Source organism: Chelon labrosus (assembly GCF_963514085.1).
Source record: "Chelon labrosus genome assembly, chromosome: 6".
In the NCBI taxonomy this organism is placed as follows: domain Eukaryota; kingdom Metazoa; phylum Chordata; class Actinopteri; order Mugiliformes; family Mugilidae; genus Chelon; species Chelon labrosus.
This window is the reverse complement of record NC_140342.1, coordinates 18,973,305-19,000,988: the sequence shown is the minus strand read 5'-3', so window position 1 is coordinate 19,000,988 and position 27,684 is coordinate 18,973,305. Positions and strand designations below refer to the sequence as shown.

The 27,684-nt window shown below is 43.3% G+C and overlaps 3 protein-coding genes across 4 annotated transcripts; 1 reads left to right on the top strand and 2 right to left on the bottom strand.

Moving 5' to 3' along the window:
- Positions 1 to 848: 848 nt before the first annotated feature.
- nadkb (NAD kinase b) lies at positions 849 to 10,728 on the top strand. Of its 2 annotated transcripts, XM_084546676.1 has the most exons (13): positions 849 to 1,151; positions 1,739 to 1,769; positions 2,317 to 2,610; positions 2,718 to 2,801; positions 3,461 to 3,590; positions 5,249 to 5,357; positions 5,702 to 5,787; positions 5,939 to 6,041; positions 6,125 to 6,324; positions 8,442 to 8,541; positions 8,712 to 8,869; positions 9,819 to 9,901; positions 10,007 to 10,728. In XM_084546676.1, exons 3-13 carry the CDS (start codon positions 2,318 to 2,320, stop codon positions 10,164 to 10,166), a joined length of 1,506 nt encoding a protein of 501 aa, XP_084402802.1. In that variant the 5' UTR covers positions 849 to 1,151; positions 1,739 to 1,769; position 2,317; the 3' UTR covers positions 10,167 to 10,728. The 2 variants fall into 2 exon arrangements, with proteins under 2 accessions (XP_084402802.1, XP_084402801.1); XM_084546675.1 differs by lacking the exon at positions 1,739 to 1,769.
- An 85-nt stretch (positions 10,729 to 10,813) lies between these two features.
- On the bottom strand, positions 10,814 to 21,194 carry sec62 (SEC62 homolog, preprotein translocation factor). Its single transcript, XM_084546679.1, has 8 exons — positions 21,127 to 21,194; positions 16,567 to 16,675; positions 15,488 to 15,593; positions 14,648 to 14,849; positions 14,321 to 14,416; positions 14,189 to 14,249; positions 13,962 to 14,081; positions 10,814 to 13,874 (listed from the first exon to the last, which is right to left on the bottom strand). Exons 1-8 carry the CDS (start codon positions 21,160 to 21,162, stop codon positions 13,315 to 13,317), a joined length of 1,290 nt encoding a protein of 429 aa, XP_084402805.1. The 5' UTR covers positions 21,163 to 21,194; the 3' UTR covers positions 10,814 to 13,314.
- A 1,205-nt stretch (positions 21,195 to 22,399) lies between these two features.
- Positions 22,400 to 25,783, bottom strand: samd7 (sterile alpha motif domain containing 7; the record flags this gene model as incomplete). Its single annotated transcript, XM_084547268.1, has 8 exons — positions 22,400 to 22,926; positions 23,620 to 23,730; positions 23,819 to 23,934; positions 24,020 to 24,693; positions 24,832 to 24,913; positions 25,008 to 25,132; positions 25,346 to 25,469; positions 25,681 to 25,783. 8 exons carry the CDS (start codon positions 25,781 to 25,783, stop codon positions 22,690 to 22,692), a joined length of 1,572 nt encoding a protein of 523 aa, XP_084403394.1. The 3' UTR covers positions 22,400 to 22,689.
- Between the last annotated feature and the right edge of the window lie 1,901 nt (positions 25,784 to 27,684).

Below are 27,684 nucleotides of genomic sequence, written 5' to 3'. Positions count from 1 at the left end.
TCAGTTTTCTCTTTAAATTTGAGCAGTGGTTGTTAAATAGTTATGTAAATCAAGCAAGCGCTGGTCTCGTTGTTAGAATTATTTAATGACCACACCTTGTTTTTAATCAAATTAATTTAAGTACTCAGTAAAAAGCACCATATTTGGCTTTGAGGTAGGCAGGTACCAAACTGTTTTTCTCATGAAATCCAATACAGTAATGATTGGTTGAGTTACAGACTAATTACATTTTATACCTGATGCAGTGTATGTTAATAATTGACAAAACACGCGGTGAGGTGCGGAGTGTTAAGTAATTCCAAGTTGCTGCATACATTAAATATTCATAGTGAAAATTCGGTAATAACAGAAAAGAGCATTCTTACCGTAAATTTTTCAAAATAAACACAGAGTCCTCTGTCAAAAAAAAACAGCGAGTCACTACATGGCTACATGACAGCAGCCATGTTGGGTATCAAAGGTCCTCCGCATGCTGCAGTGCTCGGGAAACCCGCCAGAGGACGGAAGGCATTGGGTCAAACATGATCCAACAGGTCTTCATGGAAGCGCTGATCAGTCCCATGATAATCTCATGAATCAGATTCTTTGGTTGAGAAATAGCCAAACCTGCTCTCTTCTTGCACATGTCTCGTCTTGTTTTCGTGCGTTAGCTTCCCTTCAGATTTTTACCTGTCAAATGTGACACAAAGTTGACTTTGTGTTGTCTTTAACCGCTTAATTCGGTCTTCAGCAAAATAATTGTCTACACTGTCCACTGTCCATTGCATGCTCTTTGCCTTACAATTTAAAAAAAATAACATTGCATTTTCCATTGTTTTTGTTTGCATATTCATATAGACATTATACAATATTACATATTAATTTCCGATCAGGGAGGAACGTAAATATATTTAACTACACTATAGATGTAGTTTTAAATTCGACCACCAGGCGCGGTAATGGCGCTGTGGCTTTCACTGAGCACCGCACATGCGCAGAAAACCCTGAAACCGAAACCAACGTCACTTCCTCTCCCGTTATGTGCCGTTTAGTGATGTTTTTAACACTTTGACAGCAGCTCTGTCTTTAAATAATCCTCGAGCGGCGTCTCAGTGCACCTGGGCCTTCGTGAACTAGTGTCGATATAGGCATGTTGACCCGTTTGTGACGAAGTAAGATTGCATTTCGGTCATTTTTTATGCTGTTTCTAAACGCTAATAGCTAATTAGCTATTGCTAGGTAACGTTAGCTGTCAACAAATCAGCCGTTTTATAGGGCTGAGGAAGATTGTTACTGAGCTGTTTGTGTTTGTTAGCTTCTTTTATGCCATTAGAGTATTAAACTCAGACTGTAGTCTCACTCGGGCTGTGGACAAGGTCACTGTTGTAGATGAAATGTTAAATTGAAAGTCATTTTAGAGTTAATTTAATTAGTGAGGCTTGTACTCAGGTGTTACGTAACGTACAGCCACATAAACAAAGCAGTAATTTATCTGGTACAAGACTGAATGTTAAAACAGTTTATCATCTTATTAGTTTCTATATTGGTGCCCCCATATTAACGGGCTGTTCAGGAAATAACTGGCAACTATAGTGAGTTGTTTCGGCCACGCTTCAAGCAAAACAAATTAAACAGTTTTCACGTTTCAGCTCCTCAGGTCACATTAGTTGCTTGTATTTGTCATATATAATACAAAACTGCAGACTTTTCACATTTTGGACATTCATTCATTCATTATTCATTCGCTTGTCCTATGAAGGGTCGCAGGGAGGGATCCCAGCTGTCATCAGGTGAGAGGTGGGGTACACCCTGGACAGGTCGCCAGTCTGTCTCACGGCTAACACAGAGAGAGACAGACAACCATTCAATTTAGAATCACCAATTATCTTTAGACACTTACCTGGAGAGAACCCACGCAGACAAAGAACATGCAAACTCCACACAGAAAGGCCCCAGTCAGCCTGGATTCGAACCCAGACACTTCAGTGCTAACCACTGCACCACTGTGCCTCGTTTGGACATTTCTTAGACCAAACAATTTACAGAATAAATAGTAATCTGCATGTTCATTAATGATGAGAAAAATATTATCTGCAGCTCTTCTTAAAAGCCTGTTTTTTGTTTTACTTATCATTTATGAGTCAGTCCTTGGTTATACTTCCAAGTAATTACACTGCTGCTGTACTTTTTAAGACCTAAATAAAACTGGGATAAAACTCACAGCGTCCAAACCGTGAACCAAGGCATGTTAAGTTTATAAATGATTAATCAGTTGCCAAATTGATGGCTCCTTAAATTGCCAAAATCTTGTACATAAGTTTTGTTGCTCCTTTGCAGAATGGAGAATTCAGAAACCAGTCCATCTTCCAGGCCCCTTGCAGTGCCGGACAGGGGCATGGTGCGACCCTCGAGACCCCACGGTCAGCTGCCGGAGTCAGCTAGACCCTCCAAGCACAGGGAGCACCCGTCCAAGTCACCAAGGAGACGGCGGGAGGGGAAGAGGTTGCAGCGACGGGGGGATGGTCACGAACAGCTGCTGTGGGAGATTGAGCGACGGAGGTTGCCAGGCCAACACGAGCACTTGGAGCCCTCTGGTTCAACGAGCGACACAGCGGAAAGCTCTCCTAAGAGGTTTGCTCTGCAGGTTGCCAGCTGGTCCGCCGCGCCAGTGGCACAGCTCTGCTGCTCAGGACATGACGTGATATTAACTTGACTGCACTTTTTGTTTCTACTCACAGAAGAGCACACTTTCTACATGGACCGTACCCAGCCACTCACTTCGGACCCAAAGCCTGTATTCTTCCCAACCCAACTTCAGTCATGTAAGCATGAGGGGACCTGATTGAGTCAAACTTTATGTGTACAGACTTTGTTTGTTTGGACATTGATTTGTGTATCTGTGAGAGATAAGACAAAATGTTGTGATTGGATGTCACATGGAATGGGAAGGCTCATAGGACACGCTGCAGATGCTTGTTGTCACCTGATCGAAGAGACTTTTTTTTTGGACTTGATCTGAAAACATATGCACAAGTCAAATTATCTGCGCAATGCCTGTTGTCCGCCACGCAAAGAAGGAGAGGAACAAACGGTAAAATGGGACGAGGGAAAGGCAAAATTTATTGTATTCTGGTCTATGGAATTTGACCCGCACTAAACTGACGTTACAACAGTGCGTCATAACAGTTAACGAATGACTCAGCTAAAAGAGTGCAGAATAATCTTTGTTTAATTCGGGCATGAAATCAGTTTGGCATTTGACTTCATTTGTCGTCTGTCACGATTCAAAGCAAGTATATTGTAAATAGGTAAAAGTTAACCCATTAAAAAATATTTAATTTCAGTGTTTTTTTTAAAAAACTTTTTTTTATTACTCGCTATTGAGATGCAGCGTTGTGTGTAAGTGTTGTATTTGCATTTAGGTGTTTGTCTTCTCAATTCTGTGTCTAAATTTTGTCTGTTATCTATTATTTTGTCCTAGGCACATCCAGGACCCGGCCAGCCAAAGGCTCACCTGGAATAAACCTCCTGTCAATGTTCTGGTCATCAGGAAAATCAGAGATGAGAGTCTGGTCGAGCCATTTAAAGAGCTCTGCACGTTTCTAGTGGAGGTACAGGACACAGCGTCGGATGTATTTCACAGATCTGAAACAAAAATGAACAGAAACAGTTAATTTTTTTTCACTACATAAAATAGTTTATACATGTCTTGAAGAACCAACAAACATCAATAATACATTACTTAGACGTTTGTGCAATTACATTTATGTCAATGTGCTACCTGCAACATAGAAATGGGATCTCCAGTTATTTTTTTTAAATTCAAAATAAACACATTTCACATGATTTCAGCCATCTCAGGTTAACAGACATGAACTGAAGCTTTCCAAACTTTGAGGGAACAGAACCAAAGCTCCAGAACGAACGTTTTTCTTTTTACGATTGCATCTAATAATTTACCGCACGTTAAAAGCATGCTGTAGCTCAAGTGATTGACCGGCTTGACCGCTAATCGCAGGGTTGGGGGTTTGATCCCTCGTCCCTTCACATGCCAGAGTCACTGATCACAAAGTTGCTTACAGTGGCAGCTGAGCACCTTGTGTGGCAAGCTTGATATCAGGGCAGACAATTTGGCTCCATTAAGGTTCGTAATCTTTTTTCTGAGATAGGTCTGAGTGGTCTTTTGTCTGCTGTGTTATTAAAAGGAGAGCAGTGGCTTTAAGCAACATTTCCTACATAACTTTAGGTAAAGGTGGGCTAATAAGTTAGCTGCCGCGGTCTACACATGAGCACTGCATTTTCCAGTTGTGTACAACCGTCAGCTCTGCACTAGCTTTGTTTTTTAGGGCATGATAAACTGGCTACTAGGGCTTTATGCAAACATGTTACATGACGACAGACAGATACTATCTAGGAAAACAGGAAAACCTTTTTATGCATTGTGTATTTCCTTGTGCTGTTATTGTGGATTTGTACAAACGTTCCCTGATCACATTAGTTTTACGTGTCGTTAATTATTAGACTAATGGATATATATGTGTGTTCCTACACTGTTTTGCTTGTTTCATATCTACCATGCTTGGTCTGAAGTCCCTGTGCATCAAAGTATGAGGTATCAGCACAGACATAATTAGTTTAATTTAAGTTTAATTAAGTTAAGTCTATAAAATCTATAAAAAGACCTGCCTCACGTACATGTTGTCCAACTCAACTCACACATGTAAGCTTTTTAATGGAACAGAAAACAAAATTTCTTTTCCAGTGTTACTTTCTGGAGCACCCAGGATCTTTTCTTTGCGTTTGCTGTTTGTAAACTTGGACACTTTTCCAAGTGATTTCGGTCAGAGTTTAGTCCCTGGTGTGTACTAAACCAAAACCATGTTCCAGCTGATATAAATATGCCAAAGAACAGAGTGTACACTGAAACACTTGCGGTACTGACCTCAAACAAGGTTAGACAAAAAGAATCCAGGAAATGGTCCAGACACGGAGGGGAGAGTTATGGTCTGGTCTCGAGCAGTTACGACACCTTTTCACCACATGTTTTCAAAACAAGCTGTACTCTGTGAAGCCAGACTGTCAGAGTTGGCCGGCAACGTCGCATATTTGCATTCCGCGCAAACACATAGCGTCATACTAAGCTACACATGTTTGGAAAACCATCAGCGTCGTTTTCAAAGGCGTACTTTTGAGAGATGTGTGTGCGTGCGTGTGTGTGTGTTTGTGTGAGTTTTGGCTGCAGTCGCTAAATCGTGCGTTTGTGTTTCAGGAGAAGCAGATGATGGTGTACGTGGAGAGGAAGGTCGCGGACGACGCTACGCTGTCGAAGGACGAGGCGTTCGGCTCCATCCGCAATCAGCTCTGCACCTTCAGAGAGGGTGAGGATTGTCCTGGAGTAAGGACACGAAATCATTAAAATTAAAATGTTTATACATGATTATACTTAAAAGTTTCAGCATCAGTTTCACCGTCAGTTTCTATTTACGATGTATCTCTAATCAGCTTGTCTTTATTTTAACGGGAACACTTACATTTCCATATATTTATAGATGAATAAACTTGCTGTGGCTCTTTCCCTCAGACATCTTTAAAGTCGGTACGAGGGCCTCCCAAGAAGTTCTCTAATGACTTTTTATTGAACAGGGAAAAAAAACACCAGATTTCATTTCAGATTATTAGCGTGAAAATAAGAATGACAAACGAAGATGTCGTGTGACTTCAGGTTACGATGACATCTCCGACTGCATCGACCTCATCATCTGTCTGGGCGGAGACGGGACTTTGCTCTACGCCTCCTCTCTCTTCCAGGTATCATGCTTTTTTTTTTTTTAAAGTATTGAAATTCTTGAACGCGGCCGATTCTCGTCGTATACTAGAGAGTCTTATCTTGCATCCTGAGATGGTTGAACTGAACCACTCAGATGTTTTTTCATGACTGCGTGCTTCCTTGTTTCTGTAGGGCAGCGTGCCTCCAGTTATGGCGTTCCACCTCGGCTCTCTGGGATTTCTGACGCCCTTCAAGTTCGAGTCTTACAAGACTGAAGTAGCCAAAGTGTTTGAAGGTAAATTGAAGCTTTTTGTGAAATAACGTTCTACTCTTCGTCTTCCTTTTCTTTTTTGCTAACATGTACCCACGGGCTTTCAGGCAACGCGGCCATCACTCTACGCAGCCGTCTCAAGGTGAAGGTGGTGAAGGACATGCTGCAGAGGACGGGACAGCAGCCACAACAGCAGCAGCAGCAGCAGCAGCAGCAGCAGCAGCAGCAGCAGCAGCAGGAGCACAATGGACTCCCCCCTCATGGACACAGCAACAGCGAGGCCGGCAAGGTCACCCTGCAGATGCAGGTGAGGGCAAAGCGTTTGTTGAAGCCGTCAGATAATCTTGAGTTAAATTAAAGATGCAGGTTACAGTTCGGTTCCACCTCAGGAACCTTTTAGGAACTTAATTTTTAGTTCATAGTGCCAAGAAAACGTCTCTCAGGTAGGTTTTCTTTTTTTTTTTTTGGATGAACTGACGAAGCCGTTGTGGTGGAGTTTGCAGTTTTGGATGTTGCAGATTTGTTTGTGCAATAAGAGGAGCCACTGAAATCAATACTGGAAAGCGAGCCAGGCATTGGGTAATTAAGTTAGCTGAACATGGAGAAACAAAGTTATGTGGTCGGAGAGAGTGTAATAGAGAGAGAATGTGTGTGTGAAGCAACTGTGATACATTGTCATTGTGGAGCAGATCTACTTTGGAGACACTCTGGAGAGTCCAGTCTCCTTTCCTTCCGCTTTAAGTTTCCTTTGTATAACTTTATTAGATTTATTCAAACCGAAGAGTCACGTAACAGTAAACACACATGTTCTCGTGTCTTCACCTTCCCCTCAAATACTGCTGTTCTTTTTAATCCGTTAACTCTGATCATCGTGGTTCTTGAGACCGCCGGGCGACTGGGATCTCTTAGTCTCATTCTCAGTTGTTCCTTTTCCACGTTTCTTGTAAATATTTGGTCAAAGTGGGCTCATGTGACTGCAGCAACCGGGGATCGCGTTCGTGAAGCGATGCTGTAATCCATTAAGGTGACGGAGGCTGACTGCGTGCGCCGCTTCCTCTCCGTCCCCCGGCCCCGTGCTTGTGTGTGCGCGTGCATGCATGCATGCGTATGGCTCGGCGAGGGAACATCAGCTGGGTTGCCGCGGCGACAGTCATAATAAAGCTGCCTGGCGCAGATGCGGGAGGAGAAGGTCGGATGTTGTGAAGTTCTGTTGAGCCAGTTGCCATGGAGACCGTGGCGTCAGTGATGGAGTCGGCGCGGCGGATGGATATTAATGATTCCTGACGCTCTCAGTCTGACACACTGTGTAACTAAACAACATGCCACACTGCAGGAGTCACACACACACACACACACACACACACTGCTGCAGTTGGTCCGTTTCAGCGCAGCCCTCTCCTCTTTCCTCTCTCAGCCCCGGGGTTTTTTGTCCCGTCGATAAAAGACAGTGACGGATCGCTGTGGTCCCCTAGCCCGGGGTCGACCTCACATTACATCACGTCTGCCGCGTCCAGCCAGGAGGCTTGCGTTGCGCTCAGCTGACGTCAGTACATCTGCCAGACATCACAGCCCAGCGCCCGTGTGACAGACTGAAGTGTGGAACATGCACGGCGGAGGTCTGCTTGTAGTTTCCACTGCGTCTGCTGCTGGATGATTGATTAGGTTTATCGAGCACATCAACTGTCTACGAAAGGGATTTATACACAAAGAGCGTGTACATCGTCAGCTATTTACATATATGTTTTATTTGTATGTGCGACGGCTGTGGTGTAGTTATTTAATCTGAGTCATCTTCAGTGTTTCAGGTTTAGTTCTGAGTAAGTTTGATTGTTTATTAATTAGCTGTTTAATGGAAAAAAACACCAAGAGCCAGGAGAGACTGATGGTTTTGATGTAAATAGCGCCACCGTGTGGATATTAAAGGACATAGCGGCACGGTATTAATACTAAATGTTTTTTTTCAGACTCTTACTTGAGCTCTACTAAATCTAAGGTTTGTTTAACCACACACATGTCTACTTTTGTTAGTGTTTTAAACATTTTTAATGAGAAAAACACATTCATTCTTTACATGTGCTATAAATTGTACACCGACGTGGCGTTTGGCTTATAGGTGACACTACAGTAACATAAGGAAATTAAATGCTTTGTTGTTTTTCTTGACCCTCTGCTACCCTCTTGCATAATCTCTCTCTGTCAGTCCATTCACTTGGGGTCCCAGAGACCCCAAAGGTAGCACGAGGGTTAAACATAAATATTCCCACAGATGACTTCTTCAAAATCCACATGATGATAGTGTATATACCATTACACACCCAGATTTAAAGGATTGTGCAGCTTTGGTGGAGTTTTGTTTTCCCAGAGGATGTTTTAATCTTAATTGAGGTTATGTGTGTGTCTGCGTGTGTCTGTGTCTGTGTGCAGGTGTTGAATGAGGTGGTGGTTGATCGAGGGCCGTCCTCCTACCTGTCCAACGTCGACTTGTACCTTGACGGCCGACTCATCACTTCAGTCCAGGGAGACGGTAATTAACCTGAACCCTGTACTTGCCTCATCGTGCTTCAGCGCGCTGTTTGTGTGTTTCAGCTCGAACAGAAACACAAAAGTTTTTTTTTATTTAATTTATACAAATGAACTAAATATTGGAAACTACCACATTAAATACTCTCCCCTTTCCCCGTCTCTGTCCTCCAGGTGTGATCGTGTCCACGCCTACAGGCAGCACGGCGTATGCAGCCGCGGCGGGAGCCTCGATGATCCACCCCAACGTCCCCGCCATCATGGTCACTCCCATCTGCCCACACTCGCTCTCCTTCAGACCCATCGTGGTGCCTGCCGGGGTGGAGCTCATGGTACGGATGAGGGTGGAATATAATTCACTTATTTAGTTTAGGCATCATGATTGAGCCAGAGAGGAAACACAGCAAGAATGACATGGTTTTAGCAGCAGTGAGGAGTGGTGCACTGGTTAGGAACAAATTACTGTGGTGTTGAAGGATAATATTACACAAAAATTATGCACATAATGTTTGCAGTCAGTGATCCTAGTTTCAACTACTGAAGAAGATCTACACTTTTATTTTTTGTAATTTTGACACCCACCAGTATCAGTAACAGTTGTTGTTTGGGCTGCATGCATCTTCTGTCCTTCTGACTATCGAGGGGCGTAGCTTCAGCGATGGCTTTGTCGATCAGTTAAATCCAGACAGAAATATCTATTAGAAGGTTTTTTGTGGTCCCTACACTTGTAGACTTGTAGACTCTGGAGCTCTGACCAATAGGTTTTGGATTAAATATCTAAATTTTTTATTCCTGTCAGCCCGTCTTGATGAAATCTAATTTCTTTGTTTCATCATACTTTACTTTCTGAGAAAACTGATGACATTAACTGTACTTTGTCTAGATCTATTAAGCTAATGTTGGCCTTCAACAGGGTAGAGTAGGATGGAGAACATTGAAGTCATTACGTCTATCAACCATCAGTATTTAGCTGAAATGACGGCACTTTGAGTCTGGAGTGTCTGGCCTTTAATGAGCTGTTAGATTATCACTCATTGTTGGGAATCAAGATTAAAACAAAGTCCTTCAGTTACAGGCGAGTATCTGGTCATTAACAGACCTTAGTCATGTGAGTTTCAAGTGTTTACCACCCACAAAAATCTAACCTTCCCACCGTACGTATAGAAGTGAAGAAGAAACATCTTAAAGAAAAGTCAAACTAGTCCAGCTCTCTTAGTCTTAGTGTCTTTGTTCTTCTACACTGTGGAAACTTACAGTCTGTCCTCGTCTCCCCTGAAACAGATCACCTTGTCTCCTGACGCCAGGAACACGGCCTGGGTGTCGTTTGACGGCCGAAAGAGACAAGAGATCCAGCACGGAGACTGGTAAAGACCATCAGCTATCATTATTTGTTGCTTGCTTCAATATATATATATATTTTTTTCCTCCTCAGTTCAGGATTAATTTTTCGTCCATTTGTCTCCCTACAGTATTAAGATCACCACTTCCTGTTACCCAGTGCCGTCTATCTGCTGTCATGACCTGGTGTACGACTGGTTTGAAAGCCTGGCTCAGTGTTTGCACTGGAACGTGCGCAAGAGGCAGGCCCGGCTCGCAGACGGCTCCGACTCCTCGGACACGGAGAACTGACGACGAGGGTCAGGAAACACCGGACCTACAGCCGAATCAGCTTTACGTCGATCCTACGACGAGCATGTACAATAATCATACGTTAAATCATCAGTTTAGCCCCGTTACATTCCAGTGCGCACACACACACACATAACGTTTAATTTCTTTTCTTGGATCACGTAATAGCGCAGTTTGAAGGACGAACCTCTCCGTGAATACGCTGTGAACTAAAAGCTGTAGAAGTTACTGTCAGGAGCTCATTACTGGTAGAAGAACACTGACGGACCTGAAACCCAGCAGGTCGACCGTTTCAACCTTTAAGTGTAAATGTGTACATATAGAAACGTAGGACGACTTTATTCAGTGTCATATTTATGTGATATTTATGTATTTTCCCCGATTCTCATTGCCGAGTCAACCAAAGACGACTGTGTGCGACTGTTTTCTGCTCTAAAAATGTGTCTCTGTACGTGAAGTAGCTTCTTTTTTTTTTTCCTGAAACGTTTCTGCCTCGGTTTAAACTCCAGTCATGCATGAAGTAGGAATGACTATTAAGGCAGTAAAATAAATCTGTCTCTGTTTGATATTTGTGTGTCTGATCAGTTTATCACCTAATAATAATGATAAAGCCAACTCCGGTTTTCATCCCCTACCAGGAATTACAAAACAAAACGAGAGGCGGTGTCACAACACTCGTGTGCTTTCTATATTTTTATTGCAATGATAAGATACAGATATATTTCCAGACATCCAATTATTTTTTTTTGTTGTTTTTATTATTAAATTAGACTCCAATATTACAGGAGACAGTCTCGAGAATGATATCGATCCAAATGTGGACAACTAGGTGATCAAAAGACACAGTTTTTTGACCAGAGATAAAACATCGATGTTTTAACAGTTTCATTTTTAATTTCCCCCCCCTCCCAAGAAACGTGAGATGAGAAGAAGCAGCAGCAGCATAGAGAGTAATAATACTACAATATACAACAGACCGATACTGTGCAACAGTCAAGAACAACTGGGAGAATCTGTTTTTTTTTTCCTCTCTCTCTTTTTTTGTGAAATAATGGTTATGCAGACGTTGCCACTGGCAGCTCAGGAAACAGAAGCACTTTGTTTGAGGAAGAAAAAAAAGAAATAAGAACGAGAGACTGAAAAACACTGTGGCGCGTGAAACTCGACGAGAGCTACGAGCCTCGGTGGGATTACAGCAGACAAACGACTTAATATACAGACAGACGAGAGAAGTTTGGTTTTAGGGGGGGGGGGGGGCGAAAAACAAAAAGAGCTGTACAGAAAAGCTGCGTGGAATATATTAAAATATTATTTTAATCAGAGTGCGCGTGGGTCGTCCGTCAGCGTTACACAAGCCGCTGGTTTCATAACTTCAGGTTAATGACTAACCGCTCAACAGCGAGTGAGAGGAACACGGATGGATCTGACGGCGCAAGACCAGACCGTACACTTTATATTTGAAAGAAAGAAAAGAAAAAGAAAATGCCGATATCTTATAGGGTCCCACTGTTTTCTAATCCCAAATGTTTCCTTTAAATAACGAGGAGATGAAACATAGAAAAACAGAAATAGCCACTCCGGGGAATAAAATGACATCTAGCAGAAAAGAAAAGTTTGTTTCATAGTTCCTTAAACTGAGTACTGTATGCATATATTTGATATATCAATAGAATCCATATATAAATGATACACTTCTATACTTAAATATAATTCTCGCTAATACTAAAAAGAGCATCTACGACGTTTCTAGCCGGAAGGAACAGCTTGGACCTCGGTTGCCGGACCTCGGCTGGGTTTTTAAAAGTACGCCCGCCGTTTACACACCGGGCTTGTGCGAGACTAGACGACGGGACTCTGACTGGTGAGAACGAGACCAGAAACGTTTTGTTGAGCTGCACACTAACAATCTTGTGCTGTGCTTTTTTTTTTTTTCTATTAGTTTTTTTTGTCGTGGAAGGTTTGAGGAGTTTGACACTGCGGTAACAAAATGAACGAATTAACACAAATAAAAATAATAAAATCTTCCCTCCTTCGCTCCACAAAATTAATCCGCATGCATAACGTTAGCTGTGTTTGGCACTAGAGTTTGTTTTTACTTTATATCTGGTTCTGTTTTCAGGTCTTGTAGCCTTAGTTGTACAGCAAATGCTGCAATCTTTTTTATATATATGTATATATATGCATATATATATAAAAAAAGAAGGAAATGACGTACGCCAGCTGTGTCCCAGTTGCTCACATTTACTCGTCACATTATTAAACATGAACTAGAAGAAGTACTTCACACTGTGATTGTAAGCCGTTATAAAAAAAAAAAAAAGAAACCGAAGATGGCAAGTACCTCAAAGAGCCGCGCTGCTCTGCTGTCCAAACACTCAATGCAGCCGTAACATGGTCGATTTCTTTTTTTTTTTTAGTTTCCTTGGAGTAAACTACAGGGTTTGGTCCATCTGGGCTACGTTCAGGTTTCAGAGCCGACACGTTTTTTTGCTTTAAGCGCTGCCTGAGAAAGCTATCAGACCCGCTGATTCTGAAAGAACGGGGGCTTTTTGTTTGTTTTCTTGTCCAGAACTACCGTGATTATGCCAGCGACGTGGAGCTGAAAGAAAAATGAAAACAGTTCTCGTGAATCTTCTTTTAGCGGTCAGTTAGCCATCTTTGCTCCTCTCCATCTTCTTCGTCTCACACACACGGGACGTCCAAATAAAACCAAATGACAGGGGGACGTGAGTGAACACATTGAGTCGAACAAAAAAAAAAAAAAAACACAAAACAAATAAAACAACTTTATGGCATAAGGAACCAAAAAGAGATTCTCCGTCAGAGATGTTGTTGTTGTTGTTGGTGGCGGTCTGATGGGTTCCTCAGGCAAACGGCAGCAGTTTCATCTCTGACATAAATAACATTTGGGTGGGAGGAATCAAATCCACCATAAGGCTTATTTTTAAACTTTTTCTTTTTTTTTTTTCCTCCATTGTCGTAGCCGTTTCAGTGTCACGTCTATCCCGGTACTGTTTAGTGGAAGATCTCAACAACAAGAGATGGAGCCTCTCTGCGGCCTCGGACAGACCGGACTAGCAGGTCCTGGGATCACAGCAGGGAGGGAGGGTAGGACAGAGAGAAGTCGAGTGATGGGACTGGAAGAAGTTTATGTTTCAGCAGTCTGAGCTTTAGTCTCACTCCCACCCCCTTCTTCCCTCTCTTGTGTCTCCTCCTCCTCCTCCTCACCATCCTCCTCCTCCTCCTCCTCCTCCTCTTCCTCCTCCTCCGTGTGCTGCTCCAGCTCCTCCCTGGTGATCATCTCAAAGTCGTTCCCGTTGCTGTGCTGCGAGCCTTCGTCCTCCCGGCGGTCGCTGTCCGTGTCCGACTGGCGGCCGTCCGACCCGTCCCCTTCCGCTTCTTTGCTCTCCCCCGGCTCCCCCGCCTCTTTGCCCTCCTCCTCCTCCTCTTCCTCGTCGTCGTCCTTTTTCTCGCTGTCGGACTTTTCGTCGCTGTCCGATTTCTGGGCCTTGGCGGAGGAGCCGCCGTCCTTCTCGTCGGACTTGTCCGAGCCCTTCTTGTCGTTGGCTCGCGGGCCCTTGTACTCGTGGGTGTAGAGCGGCCGGAACGAGTCGATGAAACCCACGTCCGCCGTCAAGTTGGGGAGGAACCAGAAGTGATGGCGCCCGCCGGTCACCAGCCAGATGATCAGGAACAGGATGCAGCGGGCTGAGGAGAGGTGGAACGATAGATGAGACTGCTGTAAAATACAAATACATCAAACTGACTCAACAGGACTCGTGTACGTGTACTCACCAACAGCTAGAAGCAGGATACTGGCCACAAAGCAGCCGGCTGCAACACTTAGATAGTACACTCCAACACGCATCTCAGCTGGCCACAGAGGGAACAGTGTGGCTGCTATCACCGCAATGACTGACAGATGTAAAGAGAGAAAGAAGAAATATATTAGCAGATAATCCTCACTTCACTTCTTGTTCAACAGATCTCCACTTTTTAGATTTCCCCCCCCGCTGACTCACCGAGGATCAGACCCATGGCAAACGTCTTGAAATGGACAGGATCGTAAATCCACACGTATACCTGGAGGAGAGGAACATGAGTCAAAGGTTTCAGGATCATAAACGTATGTTATAAAATAACCAATAGCCCACCTCGTTCCCATCCAGGAACAGCTGATCCTCATGAGGCTCCAGTTTAAACTTCTTCTTCACCTCCTTCTTCTTCTTGGGGCTCCCAGGACTGTCATCCTGTTGGGTCAAATAAAAAGGAATCAAATCTGCATCTTGGAAAGATTTTCTGGGTTGACGTTTCTTCTGGGATCCGTCTCTACGCTCATACAGAAAAATCCATATCCACCTATTTACTGTCAGGTTATATCGGCTGGGTCAAGGCTTAAATTCAAAGCAAACACACCGAGCTTTAGCCAGCCGGGGCGAGATTTGTCTTCAGAGTATCAGTATAAGTATTCAGTCACGTACACTTTTCTCTTTCTTGGCTTCAACAGCCTCGGGCTCCTTCTTCTTCTCTTTCTCCTTCTTCCCTTTTTTCTCCTCCTCTTTGCTGCTGTCGCCCTTGGTCTTCTCCTTCTCTTTCTCCTTCTCCTTCTCCTTCTTGGTGTCCTTCTCGGTTTTTTTCTTCATCACCTTCAGAGCGCGGTGGAAGAACTGCTTCTTCAGGAGTCTGCGCGGGAAGAAAGAGGAAAAAGGGTGATAAATGGATGTGATCAGAAGTGCTCAAGGCGCGCACACAGACCTAAAGAGCCAATCCATCATCTTTTACTGCTTATGCTCCAGAGCAGCGACATTCAGCTAGAGTTTAAAGACGTCCCCGATCTGACTGAACAGTCTCGACCAATTTTACAGATAAGAAACTCAACACATCTTAACAACTGAACGCTCGTCTGATTCTCTCCCTTTCTCTGTCAATCAATCTCACCTTCAGTACGGCTCTCTCTCATCCAGATTTACTCCCTCTACTCAGCCAAAAACCTTTTTAAATCTAGAAAGTGGTTTGTTACTTGTAGTTTGAGACCACCCTCTTCTCACCCTCCTCTTGATTTGAACAAACTACGCGTGAAAGCAGCCTTAGATACGAGTAGAGGTTTAATCAACTGACAGAAAATTAGTCCGTCTGTAATCATCTCGTTATCATTCAAGTAATTTAAACATTTTATTTTAGCTCCAGATTCTATATAATAATCAAAAAAACAATATTTAGTTGCAGTCCCTCATCTCCAGCGTACGTGCCACATAAAAAAAAAAAGATACTTCCTTTATGAGAAATACCAGAGGTGTAGCAGAGCGTGTTGCACAGCTGACCTGTTGCAGTACTCCACCACCGACTCCCTGGTGGTGAACAGCGCCTCCTCTCCCTTCTTAGCTTTGGCCCACTTGGAGTCCAGCAGACAGTCCACGGCCTTCGAGGCTAAATTTAGGGACACGGGGGGAAAAAACACAGCGATTAGCGCTGGACCTTTGAATCGAAAATGTCAAGCTGCGATTATTAGCGATCAGCGTGAAACTCTTTTGAGTTAATGTTCGTCCGGTGAATTAATTCATGAATCTAGAAACGGAACATGAGACTGAAAAGGTGCCACGGCCGCAGGTGAAGTAAAACTCGCTCATTTTTAACTTGCAGTAATTAATTTTCCGGCCGCTTTGAGACCGCAGTAACCACATTATTTGGTGAACTTGTTGCTCATTTACAGCAGTTATAGACCAATGTGGTTATTAATATGCAGGGCACCTGATTAATGCAAGTCGCATTTACCTCTAGAGAGGAACATCTGTTTAGCTGCAGCAGACACTGGGTTTGTCAGAGTGTCTCATCTGAAATTATGCTACGAGAGCGGAAGCGTGAACTGTAACGCTGGAGAGCTGAGAACAATGAGCCGACACAAATTATAAGGTTCAAAGAGGCTAAAGATTCATGAGAGAAGTCTCTGTAGGAGAAACAATTTTCAGGTTGTTGGGATAAAAATATAAATCACAGCAGAACATTTCCCTTCATTTAGAAATCCTTTGGCAGAGGCGAAGGTAGCGCTTGTCAGGTCATATGATGGTGACGGTGATGAGTGGAATAGCTGGCCTCAGCAGTCGTGCCCTGCGCCACCCACAACTACAGGAGTAAACATCACTTCCCAAAAACTGACAAGTTGCGCCACAGAACAAGACAAATATAAATACTGTGTGGGGGAGCAGCAGGTCTTGCAAACTGCAGCAGAAACGTTTGTTTAGAAGCGCGGCCGCTCTTTGGCAAACGTGGCACACCAAAGACGGTGACGCAACACGCGCAGCTGGTTTCATTTACTGCGACAAAAACAAATCGGTCTGCCCAGTAAACACAACTGTCCGCGTGTTCAACAACCAAACAGGTTTGTGTCCGGCTGAGCACTGACCGATGAAGTAGTCGACCCGATGGCCCATCATGTTGGTGGACTTGGTGGGGCAGTTGAACCGGAGGTACTTCGCCACTGCCTTCTCCTCCTTGGTGGGCTCGCTCACCTCCTACACGATCAGACAAACAAACACACAGAAACAAACAAACAAACATTCAGTCAGTCAAGTCCTCCCATCTGGTAAAATTATGTTTTATTATACACCAATCAGCCACAACATTAAAACCACTGACAGGAGAAGTAAATAACATTGACCATCTTGTCACAATACAATGTTCTACTGGGAAACTTTAGGACCTGGCATTTGTGTGGATGTTACTTAGACATGTACCACCCACTCAGACCAGACCAGACCAGACCAGCCCAGCCCCCCCCCCCCCCCATCACATAGCAAGGACACATCTTGATGGCAGCAGCCTGACACACAGTCACACACAAAAACGGTTTAGGAACAACTCATAAAACATGAAGAAGAGCACAAGGTGTTGACCTGGCCTCCAAATTCCCTAGATCCCAAACTGATCAAGTATCTGTGGGATGATCCACAGAGACCCCTCCCCTCAACCCATAGGCCCAACACTAACAACATCTTGTTACCAGACACCACAGGACACCCTCAGAAGGCCCATGTCCATTCGGTGATGAGTCACAACTGTTTTGGAGGCACAAAGGAGACCTACACAATATTAGGAAGGTGGTCATAATGTTATGCCTGATTGGTGTATACTGGCTTTTATTTTACTCAAATAAATTCAGAATAAAAAGAGGAAAGGGTTTTCCAAATCAGTACGGAGGCTGATTGAAGCGTCTGCTGTGAACCAAAACGAAGAACGTGACTAAACACGTCTGCTGTCCTCAAATACTTCACAGAGCTACCAGCTAATACTGCTCTAAACAGAGATGTAATTCACTATTTGTTGTGACGGCGTTCATGTTCAAGTTAAGATGTACACCACTATCACTAAGTTAGCCGACTGTTTTTTTTTTTGTAATAAGAGACAATATACTTGTACTTTACGACGAAGGCTCTACTTGGATTGACTTTTAAGTTTATTGCACACGTTTGATCTGGGAGAATACAAGAAAGATAAATCACCAGGGGAGGGAAGTTTGTTTCTTTACAAAAACAAATTGGACTGGGACACGGATCAAATGTTTTGGTGCAAAAAACTTTGATGGAGCATCCCTAGTCTGAAGCGGCGCTGGCATCTTACACACAAAAAACACTTCAGATAATAAAATCTATCTACGACTGGCCATCTTCACCAGAGGAAGGTAAGTCTACTCTGTAAGAGCAGCCTTATGAAGTGTACACAAAGCTTCCTTAAACTCTTCCCTCCAACACGTTGAGATCCTGCGCGGCTTCATCCAGTCAGGCCTGGCTCTGGCCCGCAGCACAACGAAGACAGAGCCATCAAACGAGCCTTTGTTTGAAGAAGCAGGTATCAGTCGCACAGCTCGGTTACACGAGACCACTAAACGGAAAGCCCCCGTCGCCCGTCCACACGATCCACCTTTCTCGATTGCTGAAGGATTAGCTGCTCTCTTCTAACCGTGCGCGGACGAACCAGAAAGCCACAGCATGTGAAGAGTGAAGGGAAAAAAAAGAAAAGGAAGGACCTTTAAATCTATAGCACTCTGCAGAAAATGGAAAAACTGCTGTAAAGGCAAACAAACTGCCCTCTGTCAGAGCCACGAGTCGAGAGCACCTGCTGCCATTTTCAGCGCCCCAGTTCTGCTTGAGGTTTTTGTGCACACAGGTGAGTCACTTATATCTGTGCTGCCACATCAGACGAACAGCTTCCATAAAGACCACCTCTGTTCTGACCGCACTTCCTTGCCCGTTTCTTTGTGCTTTGCAGAAACGCTTGGGACAGCCGGAACCCGGAGGCAACCATCTGCTCGATGCGTTTTTTTGCCCGGTAGACGTGACGGAGCTCGCTGATGCAGGATGACCGCCTCGTGTCTCGTTGCTATGCTCCCACTTATCACGGTGTGAGAGGTTTAGATGAAACTGACCCTTCTGTGTCAGCCTCGCCTTCAGTATCTCTCACCGTGTCTTTCTACAATCTAAAAAGCCACAAACACTTTTAAATGCTTTGTTACTTTCTGTAATATTTAAGCAGCGACATTAAATCTGCAAATCTAAAATCTAATGTTTCCTATTGGCACAACTATGGATGATTTAAAAAAAAACAACCTGAGACAACTTTTCCAAACAAAAAAAAAAAAACGTTTTGGGAATAACTGCCACCCATGTTAGCCCTTCGGCGCTGGAAAATTACGTTTGAATAATCAATATCATGTCATAAAAAGAAACAACAATAGTGTAATAAAGCATGCTGATCTAAGGAGGCTTGTCTGGTTTTTGCTACACTCATAAGAGAGAGACCGTACGTGTTGTTATGCAAATCACACTCAGGCATGCAAAGAGCTGCAGGAACACTTCAGTAAAATGAACACACGTACAACAGTCCTGAAATAAATGCTTAAGATCAGTCAGGAGGCTCTAGACTGAGAGGTGTGTCTAATATTCAATACACCTTCATTGATTTAAGGCTTAATTTAATGCAGGCATGTTGAAATAGGCCGTTAGTTAACTGTGCACATTCACGTAATAGCTTCAGGCTTATAAAGTAAAAATATAAAAAATAAAATACACAAAGGAATTGCGTCAAAACAGGCACCAACTGTTGTGTAATGCAGGGAGTCACGGTGGTAATGGCAGCTCATAAATGAGATAACAATACGTGTTGTAATTGAACTGAACATAAACAAGTAATTGGCACCTGGAGTGAAAACATGCAGGGTGAGTTTGCGTACTGCTCTGTAGTACAACATAAAGTCTGCCGTCACTAAATGAAGTATAAAAATACTATAAACTGTTCTTAATGTAAGGGAATCACAGACTACAACCTACAAAATGACTGTGAAGCTGAAAAACCATCTTGAAACTTAACATCTTCTCAAAGGGACAGTAGTGAACGTAACGGTTGCTGCTGCGCTAAGTCTTAATGAAGGTATTCGTTTGTTTAATATAAATGAGAAAGATGCAAATATAACCGTTTTCATTGTGGGCGCTCTGGCTATTGTATTGTGCTGTACTGACTGACATTTCTATTATTTTGGCAACCCCATTTAGTCAGAGCTAAAAAGATCCGAAATTCATTTATTGGTTTAATTCTTGACCGTTTTAAAGCCCCGCAAACTACGTCCTTCAAAATCATCCAACATAACATTTTAACAATCATGAAGACAGAGATTTAACGCAGGACTGTTGCATTGATTTTCAACAGTGGACCTAATGAACTGGGAAAAGGGTGCTGGCCTAAGAAAACCCCCGAACATTGTCAGTCATCTACAATTTCAGCACGTGGAAGGAAAACTGTTCAGCTCAGTTCAGCTTACGCCACGACTCTGGCTGTGTCCAAATTCCAGGTTACGTACTGACTGCGTAGGTACAGTATAACAACTGACATACATAAGAAAATTACACAGTACTTGGGCCGCTGGATGTCAATCAAACTGCAGCTTAAAAATGTCACTGCCAATTGTACGTAACAAAGAAAGCAAAAGGTCAAATACAGTTTGCTTTTTCAGCACATCACTGGTACAATAGTGTTTTTTTTTGTGTGTTTTTTTAATCAAATCTGGCATTTTGAGTATTTGTACTGTGTTCTGTCCGATGTGATCAAACAACAAACTCAAAACTGGATCAGATTGGGCCTTAGCTCCCGTCTGAATAAAAAAAAAAAACAGGAGCACACAATTAATCTGGCACATACACAGCTTCAGCTTCAAACAAGAGCCCGACTGTGTTATTCTGGTCTACCTCACTGGGCTGAGGTTTGACCATCAGTGTCCAGCTATGAAGGTCAAAACACATCAGAAAGTGTGTTAACGTTTTAGGTAAAAGTTTGGGATGCACATATCAAACTACTAAGACTGTTTTTTTTTTGTTTTGTTTTTTGTAATACATATATATTCGAGAGAAACACAAGTCGCAGGGATCTGTAACCACTCCATAAACTGTTGCTTTGACTGAAATCTAAGCTCCCAGACCCACAGCACATCGCTACTAAAAGCCCTGGGATTTATATCGAGATGCACAGTGTGGACTCATTAATTAAATTCCCTCTGATTGCCACACGTTATGTAAACACGTCTGGGGTAAAGCTGACGCAGCTTAGCCACCAAAACCTTTACTGCAAATCAAAATGAATATTTAAAAAATGACCAAAGAAACATCTCAGAAGCAAATATAACAACGCCATTAAACCGGTTAAACCAGGTTTTGGGTGCTGTTTGTAATTAAGACACTAATTAGCTGGGAAAACGAGTTACTGAAATGCAAATACTGGACATTTGTTTTCGCTAGCCAGCTAATGCTAACTACCGTTAGCCATGATCTAGCTTCATCTGCCGCCTGTTAACGGCTCCCTGCGCGGATGCTGCCGCTAACAAACATCCGGCATCAGGCCGCAAACCGGCGCCTGCTTTTTATTTGTTCCTCTTCAACTCGCAGGGCGAGTATTTTTGTCATGAATTCAGTGATGTTACCTGGATCCGTTTCTTGTGCTTCCTGCGCTCCGCCATGATCCTCCAACTCAGCTCCTCCGTGCGCGAGGCTGCGCACGCTTATTCCAAGAGTAATCTCGCGAGACTAGAAGACTGGCGTCAGAAAAAAACAACAACAACAGTGTTTCCCATTGAGCAAAACTTTTAAATTATTTTTCTTTATTTGATTGTAGATTTGAACCATAAATTGTAATAATATCGAAGTGAAACTAGGAGCAGGAAAAAATTTGAAGATAATATGAAGTCTGTGTGAATGAGACCGTTATAATAGAACAAAAATAAAACCTAAAAAATAAACATTTGCTTATAATACTGTACTTGTTTTTTTAATATATATATATATTTATATATATTTTTTATATCTGAATAAATATGGCACATAAATTAAGTGGCTGAGTTAAGGCTGACATCAGGAACCACTTCTGAAAATGGTTTGGCCCACCATAGGGCCAGATTAGGGCCAGCTCTGGTTGCAGTTCGGCTGAGTTGTGGGCCTTATGTGGCACGTTGGATGCCGGATGTGAGCCACATAAGGGCCGCAATCCATTCATGCATGTGGGCCAAGTGCAAGTGGGTTGTGTGGCACACCACTGTACCAAATGTACAGTCTCACTTCCTATAAAACCTGTGTAGCCCTCACATGCTGCCCTTTCTTAATACAAGGCATCTGGAACCTTTGCAACTACTGGGTTCATTCATTTTGGAAAGATTTTTACTTTCCAATCATACACTTTTTTTGTAAATTGCATATTAAGTTAAAGTAAATCTATTGGCATAATATGTATAATTGCAATTCACTGTAAAACTCTTTAATCACGACCACCAAATTCCCAAATATTGAATCTTTTTGTATGTACCTCATAGCACCTATAGCTGGTGAAATTGCATAGTTGTGTCATAGTTTCAACATAAAATCAAATTGTTGGTTTTTCACTGGAAAAGTAGATTTTAATAAGTCTTTCTGAGCATTTGTCTTAGCCCTGAAGACATAGATTTATCGTCCATGAATGCTTAAAAAATAACTACACAGTTAGAGAAAAAATCTTGATCCTGATGTATTTATCCTTCATCACGATTTTTTAAAAAAAGACATTACAACAGGTTTCTATATAGAAAAACACTTTATTTACAATCCAACAAATGCAAAAAAAAGTATTCAACATTCAAATGCAAAATACATAAATATTTCATATTTATAAAATATTTCTAGTAAGATTGTAATGGTATGCTTTTTGCCAGCCTACGGGAGAAATGACACATAGCAGCTTAAAATAAAATTCAGAGAGCTACAGTTAGACAGAGACTAAAGTATGTAATGAAAGAGAAGGACAAGAAAGAAAACTTATGTAGGACTTTCTCAGCATTCCATGATTCAAGATTCACACCATTTTCTCTTCACTGTCATTTAAAAAAATATGTACATATGTGTAAAATGCAAAGGTTTTGCGGACACCTATGTTATAGTAAAAAAGTATCTTTAATGCAGTAAATCATTCAGTATAAAAAATAAAGCAGACGGGCTTTGGTTAGTTTTTGTCCACATTTTCAGGCCGTCTCACTGCTGGCAGACGGAGGAGAATTGTTTTCTGCCTCATGGAGGTGCTCGGTGGATTTGAGGACATCTGGGTCTCTTGGGCTCGCCATCATCTCCTCGCTGTTGCAGTTGACGGGGGAGCCGATCTCTGATGAGCGGTGCCCGGGCTTCTCCGGCGTGGCCTGCAGGGTGGCGGCCGAGAGCGGCAAGTTCATCATGTACAACATGCTGCCCAGACGCCTGGACACCTGTGGAGGAGTGAAGAGAGCAGACGGACGTTAGAGCTACAGTGCTGTGTGCTGCTGAGTCAGAGTCTGAAGGAATTATGGCGGAGAGACAAGAGGAAACACTGAGGAGGGTTGTCACAGTTGTCAGTAGGCAAAACACAGTGTTCCTTTTTCAACATTAAATGGCTGACTCACTGGAAACTCTTAACACAACTGAACTATTGTTTATTTTATTACTTGTAGACACAGCTGCGTTTTTCCTTTTGTAATTGAACTGATATTATATATTCAGTGGCCAGGTTATTGTTAACAAGTAACACAAGTTTTAGTCCCTGGCCTGATGAGAGGAAAAGTTGTGTGTGGAGTGAATAAGCAAAGGATTTTCTTCGACATCCAAGGCGGTAGTACCCTTGAGCAAAGCTGTGTGTACAAATGGATTAGTTAAGTGCAGATAATAAATATCCAATGCTTCTTCTTCTTCTTCTTTTTGTTTGAAGACAATGTGTGCATGACATTGTAGACAAATACATGAATTTGATTATACTTGACGTAAAACACCAAAGTCTACAGTCTCAACTTACACATTTTGGTAAAGATTTACAAAACAAGCCTTTGTCCCTATGATTTAAGTCAAAGTAGCTCGTTCATCCCATATTACCCCAAAAGTTTCTCTCCCATGACTTAAATATGAATTTTCAGTCTGTGTTTCTGTACCTGTGAGCGGATCTTGAGAGCGGGCCCCAGCTTGAGCCCCAGAGTGTCCAGTAGATGCTCCTCTGAGAGGAGAGGCAGCGTCTCTCCGTCAATCATGTGGTCCTTGAACGTCTGGAGGAATAGTCTCACGTTAGCACAGTGAGGACGCGACAGAATGAATATGGAAAGGGTCAAGTACGGAAAGAAAAGAGTCACCCACCTGAGCGTACTCTGCACATGTGGGTATACTGTTGACAAAGTTGAAAACATCATTCACCGTCCACTTCCTTATGTCTTCGGGCACCTCCTCACCGTTAAGAAAGAGATTTGGAGGACCTTGAAAGTAAAGAATGCATGTGAGTCAAATCAAATCCAACATAGGGTGCTGTTATTAACTTGTATGTGTAATTCCCAAACTCACCAGGTGGAAGGAAACCATTTCCAGGGACTGGGAACATGTAAGGCATCCCTGCGAGAGCTCCACCAGTGGAAGGATACATGAATTTCTCCTGGAAAGCTGAACACTGGCTGGTTATGTCTTTCTCATTTCCACCATTGTTGGCCACGTCAGAACATCCGTCTTGACTGTTCACGCAGGCTTTACGCAGGCCTTGCTCCCCCTCTTTGTAGTTCTTCCTGCTTCCTGCAGCGTGTTCAGAGTCTATTTTAGTTTGATGGTGCGTCTTAGTGGGAACACACTCCTCTCCAATGTCCCCCTTCGGTTCCTCCTTCTCCTCCCCCGATGTGGCCCCTGGGCTCTGCTCCACACTTTTATCTTCAGTTTGGCCCTTCAGGTTGGACACGTGGCTGTCCACGCTCTTGTGAGCGGTCGGCCTCCTGCCGGCCCTGCGTCCCCTCTCTCTGTGCAAGGTGCTGATTGGCGGGTAAGGGCTGGCAGACATGAGTATACTGTTGGAGTGCAGTTCGTCCAGGGTGGGCCTGTGGACGAAGACATCGTGGCCGTCTGGCATGCGCTGACGACCTCTGAACACCATCGGGTTGGAAGGGTACGACAAAGGATTATCAATTCCCATCAGCCCCTTCTGGTGAGCGTTCTCCAGCTCCTTCTGGTGCAGGATGGCGTTCATCTCCATCCTGTAAAGGACACGAATATTTTAAATATAGTTGTAAAGTGAATAAAGTTTTTTTGTTTATTTTTAGCAAACTCTGATGCAAAGCTTTGTGTGGGTGGAATGTTTTTGTGTGATGCCTGTGATAGTCTGCGCAAACTACCTGGCTATATTTTGCTTGTGAATGAGCTCCTGTCGCCGGGCAACTGTTTCCATGGGCTCTGAGGGCAAGAAGCCATAGCCAGCTGATAGAGAGAAAGAGAGACAGGGCTGTTAATGATGATCCTTGTACCATATAGTTATTCAAGACTGTCTGTGAATTCTCTCAGGCATGCTCACCTGGTCCAGGTAAGCCTCTCCCAGACATGACATTGGTGTGAGGGGGTAAAGGTGGACCAAGGTGGGGTCCCATGTGCATCTGCCTGGCATCAGAAGCTACCATCTCAGAGGGGGGAACCAACTCCCTGACAAAAGAAAGGTGAAGATAATTCATTGGACATTCACAGACACATAATCTAATAAAATCAAATTAGATTAAACTACTTAATTTGCTGGAATGCAGATATGTAAAGTATATTTTTTCCTTAAATGTGTTAATTGTTCAAAATAGTAGCATCAGACTTTCCACACTAGCCAGAGCTACTGTTTTAGTTTTCAGAGTGAATTCAGGTACAGACCTCTCCATGAAGCGAGGTTCGAATTGTGTGTGGACCCCTTGCAACCTCTGCTGCCCCTGGGCGAGGATCTGCGGAGCCATGGCCATCTGGTTCCTCATTATCAGCTCCTGCCTCTGCCTGAGCTCTGCAAGAGGAGGGAAAAGACCCACAGGTCACCTGAAGGCCAGTTTAGCCAGAACCAGCTGGAACATGCACTGACTGTGAAAGCCGGAGCACCACCGAGCCGTCCACAGAAATCAATTCACGGCCCCGGTGTGAGGTCACAAAGTTAGTTTAACCTGTTTAATGCTACAGATTTGGACCGAATCCATTCGGTGTGTGAATTCTGATCTCACCTCCAGCCGACATGCCGTTGACCAGTCGATACCAGTGCTTCTCATCCAAGGTCCCCTGTTCTCCCAGCGCCGTCATCTTCCTCAGCTGCTCTCGCGGGGTCATGACACGCATGCGACCTTTGACCTCCACGTGAATCCTGTTAATAGATAGAGTCAGAAACTGAAAAATGTAATTTAACACATTGGTTCAATATATAATACTATTGTAGAGATAAAGGCTACCTGGAAAAAAACGTGTGATGCCGTAAATTAGAAATAATAATTAACATAAAATTTATTATAGTTTAAATAAAACCAGCTCAGATATTGAAAACTTGACCTGCTGCGTAAATCTTTGTAATTTCCTCGTACTACCGCTAGAGTGCAGCACTTACTAGACATTAGAGGAGCAAGTAATTATAGCTCATAAACAGGTTTGACATCACATGCTGCACAAAAGTACTCATGATAAAAACATGTAGTATTTGTGCTGGTTTGCTGTTTAAACTCTCACAGTAAAGTTCTTGCTGTTCATGCATAAAATGCCAAGCGCCAAGTAGTGAACCTAACATTTCTAATCGATGCAGAATCCTCTTAGGGAGACTTGTGTGGGATCCATTCATGCACATAACTAACTATAACCTTGACTTTCACCTTTCCCACGAGCCAAAATTGATCCGACACCGATCTTTACTCTAAACCTCACCGTGCTGCACCTGTAAATCCAAATCCTAACCTCACCTGCAAAAACAGTCCCTGAAAGGAGATTATTTAACCCTCATCTTTCTATGCTCACAAAGTACATTTGGTATTGTCGCAAGAGAGAGACACACACTTGCGCACTCGCAACACATGCCCACATTGTTCTTGGCTGAGCCAGCAGCTTGTGTACACACCCACAATCGACTTAGGGCACCTCCAATTAGCCCTCTACAGTGCAGAAATCCCATTACAAAATATGATACTGTAAACGACAGCGTGATAATCCAGTTCTGTTAATCCGGGGCGAGCGTGCCATATTCATCTGGAAGCGTGAATATTAATGCCCATCACACGGATCTTCACCAGCCACCGCTTTGCTTGATTTTTGCTTATGCTGATTAAAAATGATTGATAAGTCTGTCAGAATATAGGGCATTTGCAAAGTGTTCACACGTGCTTGGTTTCATTTCGGCTGTCCCCTCCCCCAGACAAATGCTGCCATAAGATTTGCCCCGAGGCCTTGTGCATTATCCGCAGTCCTTCTAGTTCCCTCTGAAGCCCATTTAATCTGAGGGCTGTAATCCTCCTGTTAGCCCTGCCACAGTCTGCTACCTACATCTGCTGACCTGCCGGCAGTCCGTCCCGCTGGCAAGTCCAACCCCCCATCCCCACCTTCCCAGGCCCCTGCTACCCCCAGGATCCTATTAGCTAAGTCCTGGCTATACAGCACTTTAAAGGGATGTGTTGGAGGTAATCCGCACGTTTAGAGTTTTACCCTCAGCAAACCTTGCCTGTAAGCATCCCGGACAATACACCCTAAGTGCTAAGCCTATTAGCCTCCATTAGCTCCCAGGATGTCCTAAAAACACCTTGGGGATAAATCTGGTGGACGCAATCGGTTTATGTGGAGCTATGTGGCGCCGACAAACACACCCTCCGCCTACTTCTCTGCCAATGTCACAACAGCTAACATCAGCAAATGAGAAAAAATGTATTTCAACATTTATGTCCTTCTAATTCCCAAGTGGGCACTAAGCTCCGAGCCTTGGGCCTTTGTGCAACGTGTTATCGCGTTTACATACTTTTAGCTGGGTATTACTGATTTACACTTTCAAACTGTGTGTGATACAGTAAACAACTTCTTTTTTAGGCCTTAGAATTTGAGTGGTTGAACAGTTCATGACTAAATCTCTGAAGTAAATCAGTCAGGGTGTCAGCAAAGTTTGAACCCTGTGAATCTGAAAAGCCACTGTGCATTGGGATGTATTTACAGAAAGCAGCACATGATAATTCGCAGCCGCCGTTTCTAGTGCTATTACATTT

What these genes read in the sequence shown, in the direction of transcription:
- nadkb (XM_084546675.1), top strand. Translation starts at nt 2,318, where the DNA reads ATGGAGAATTCAGAAACCAGTCCATCTTCCAGGCCCCTTGCAGTGCCG. An exon ending in GCGGAAAGCTCTCCTAAGAG is followed by an intron (nt 2,611 to 2,717) that starts GTTTGCTCTGCA and finishes TTCTACTCACAG; the next exon opens with AAGAGCACACTTTCTACATG. An exon ending in GCTCTGCACCTTCAGAGAGG is followed by an intron (nt 5,358 to 5,701) that starts GTGAGGATTGTC and finishes GTGTGACTTCAG; the next exon opens with GTTACGATGACATCTCCGAC.
- sec62 (XM_084546679.1), bottom strand. Translation starts at nt 21,162, where the DNA reads ATGGCGGAGCGCAGGAAGCACAAGAAACGGATCCAG. An exon ending in AGCACAAGAAACGGATCCAG is followed by an intron (nt 16,676 to 21,126) that starts GTAACATCACTG and finishes CTGATCGTGTAG; the next exon opens with GAGGTGAGCGAGCCCACCAA. An exon ending in GTGGTGGAGTACTGCAACAG is followed by an intron (nt 14,850 to 15,487) that starts GTCAGCTGTGCA and finishes CTTCCCGCGCAG; the next exon opens with ACTCCTGAAGAAGCAGTTCT.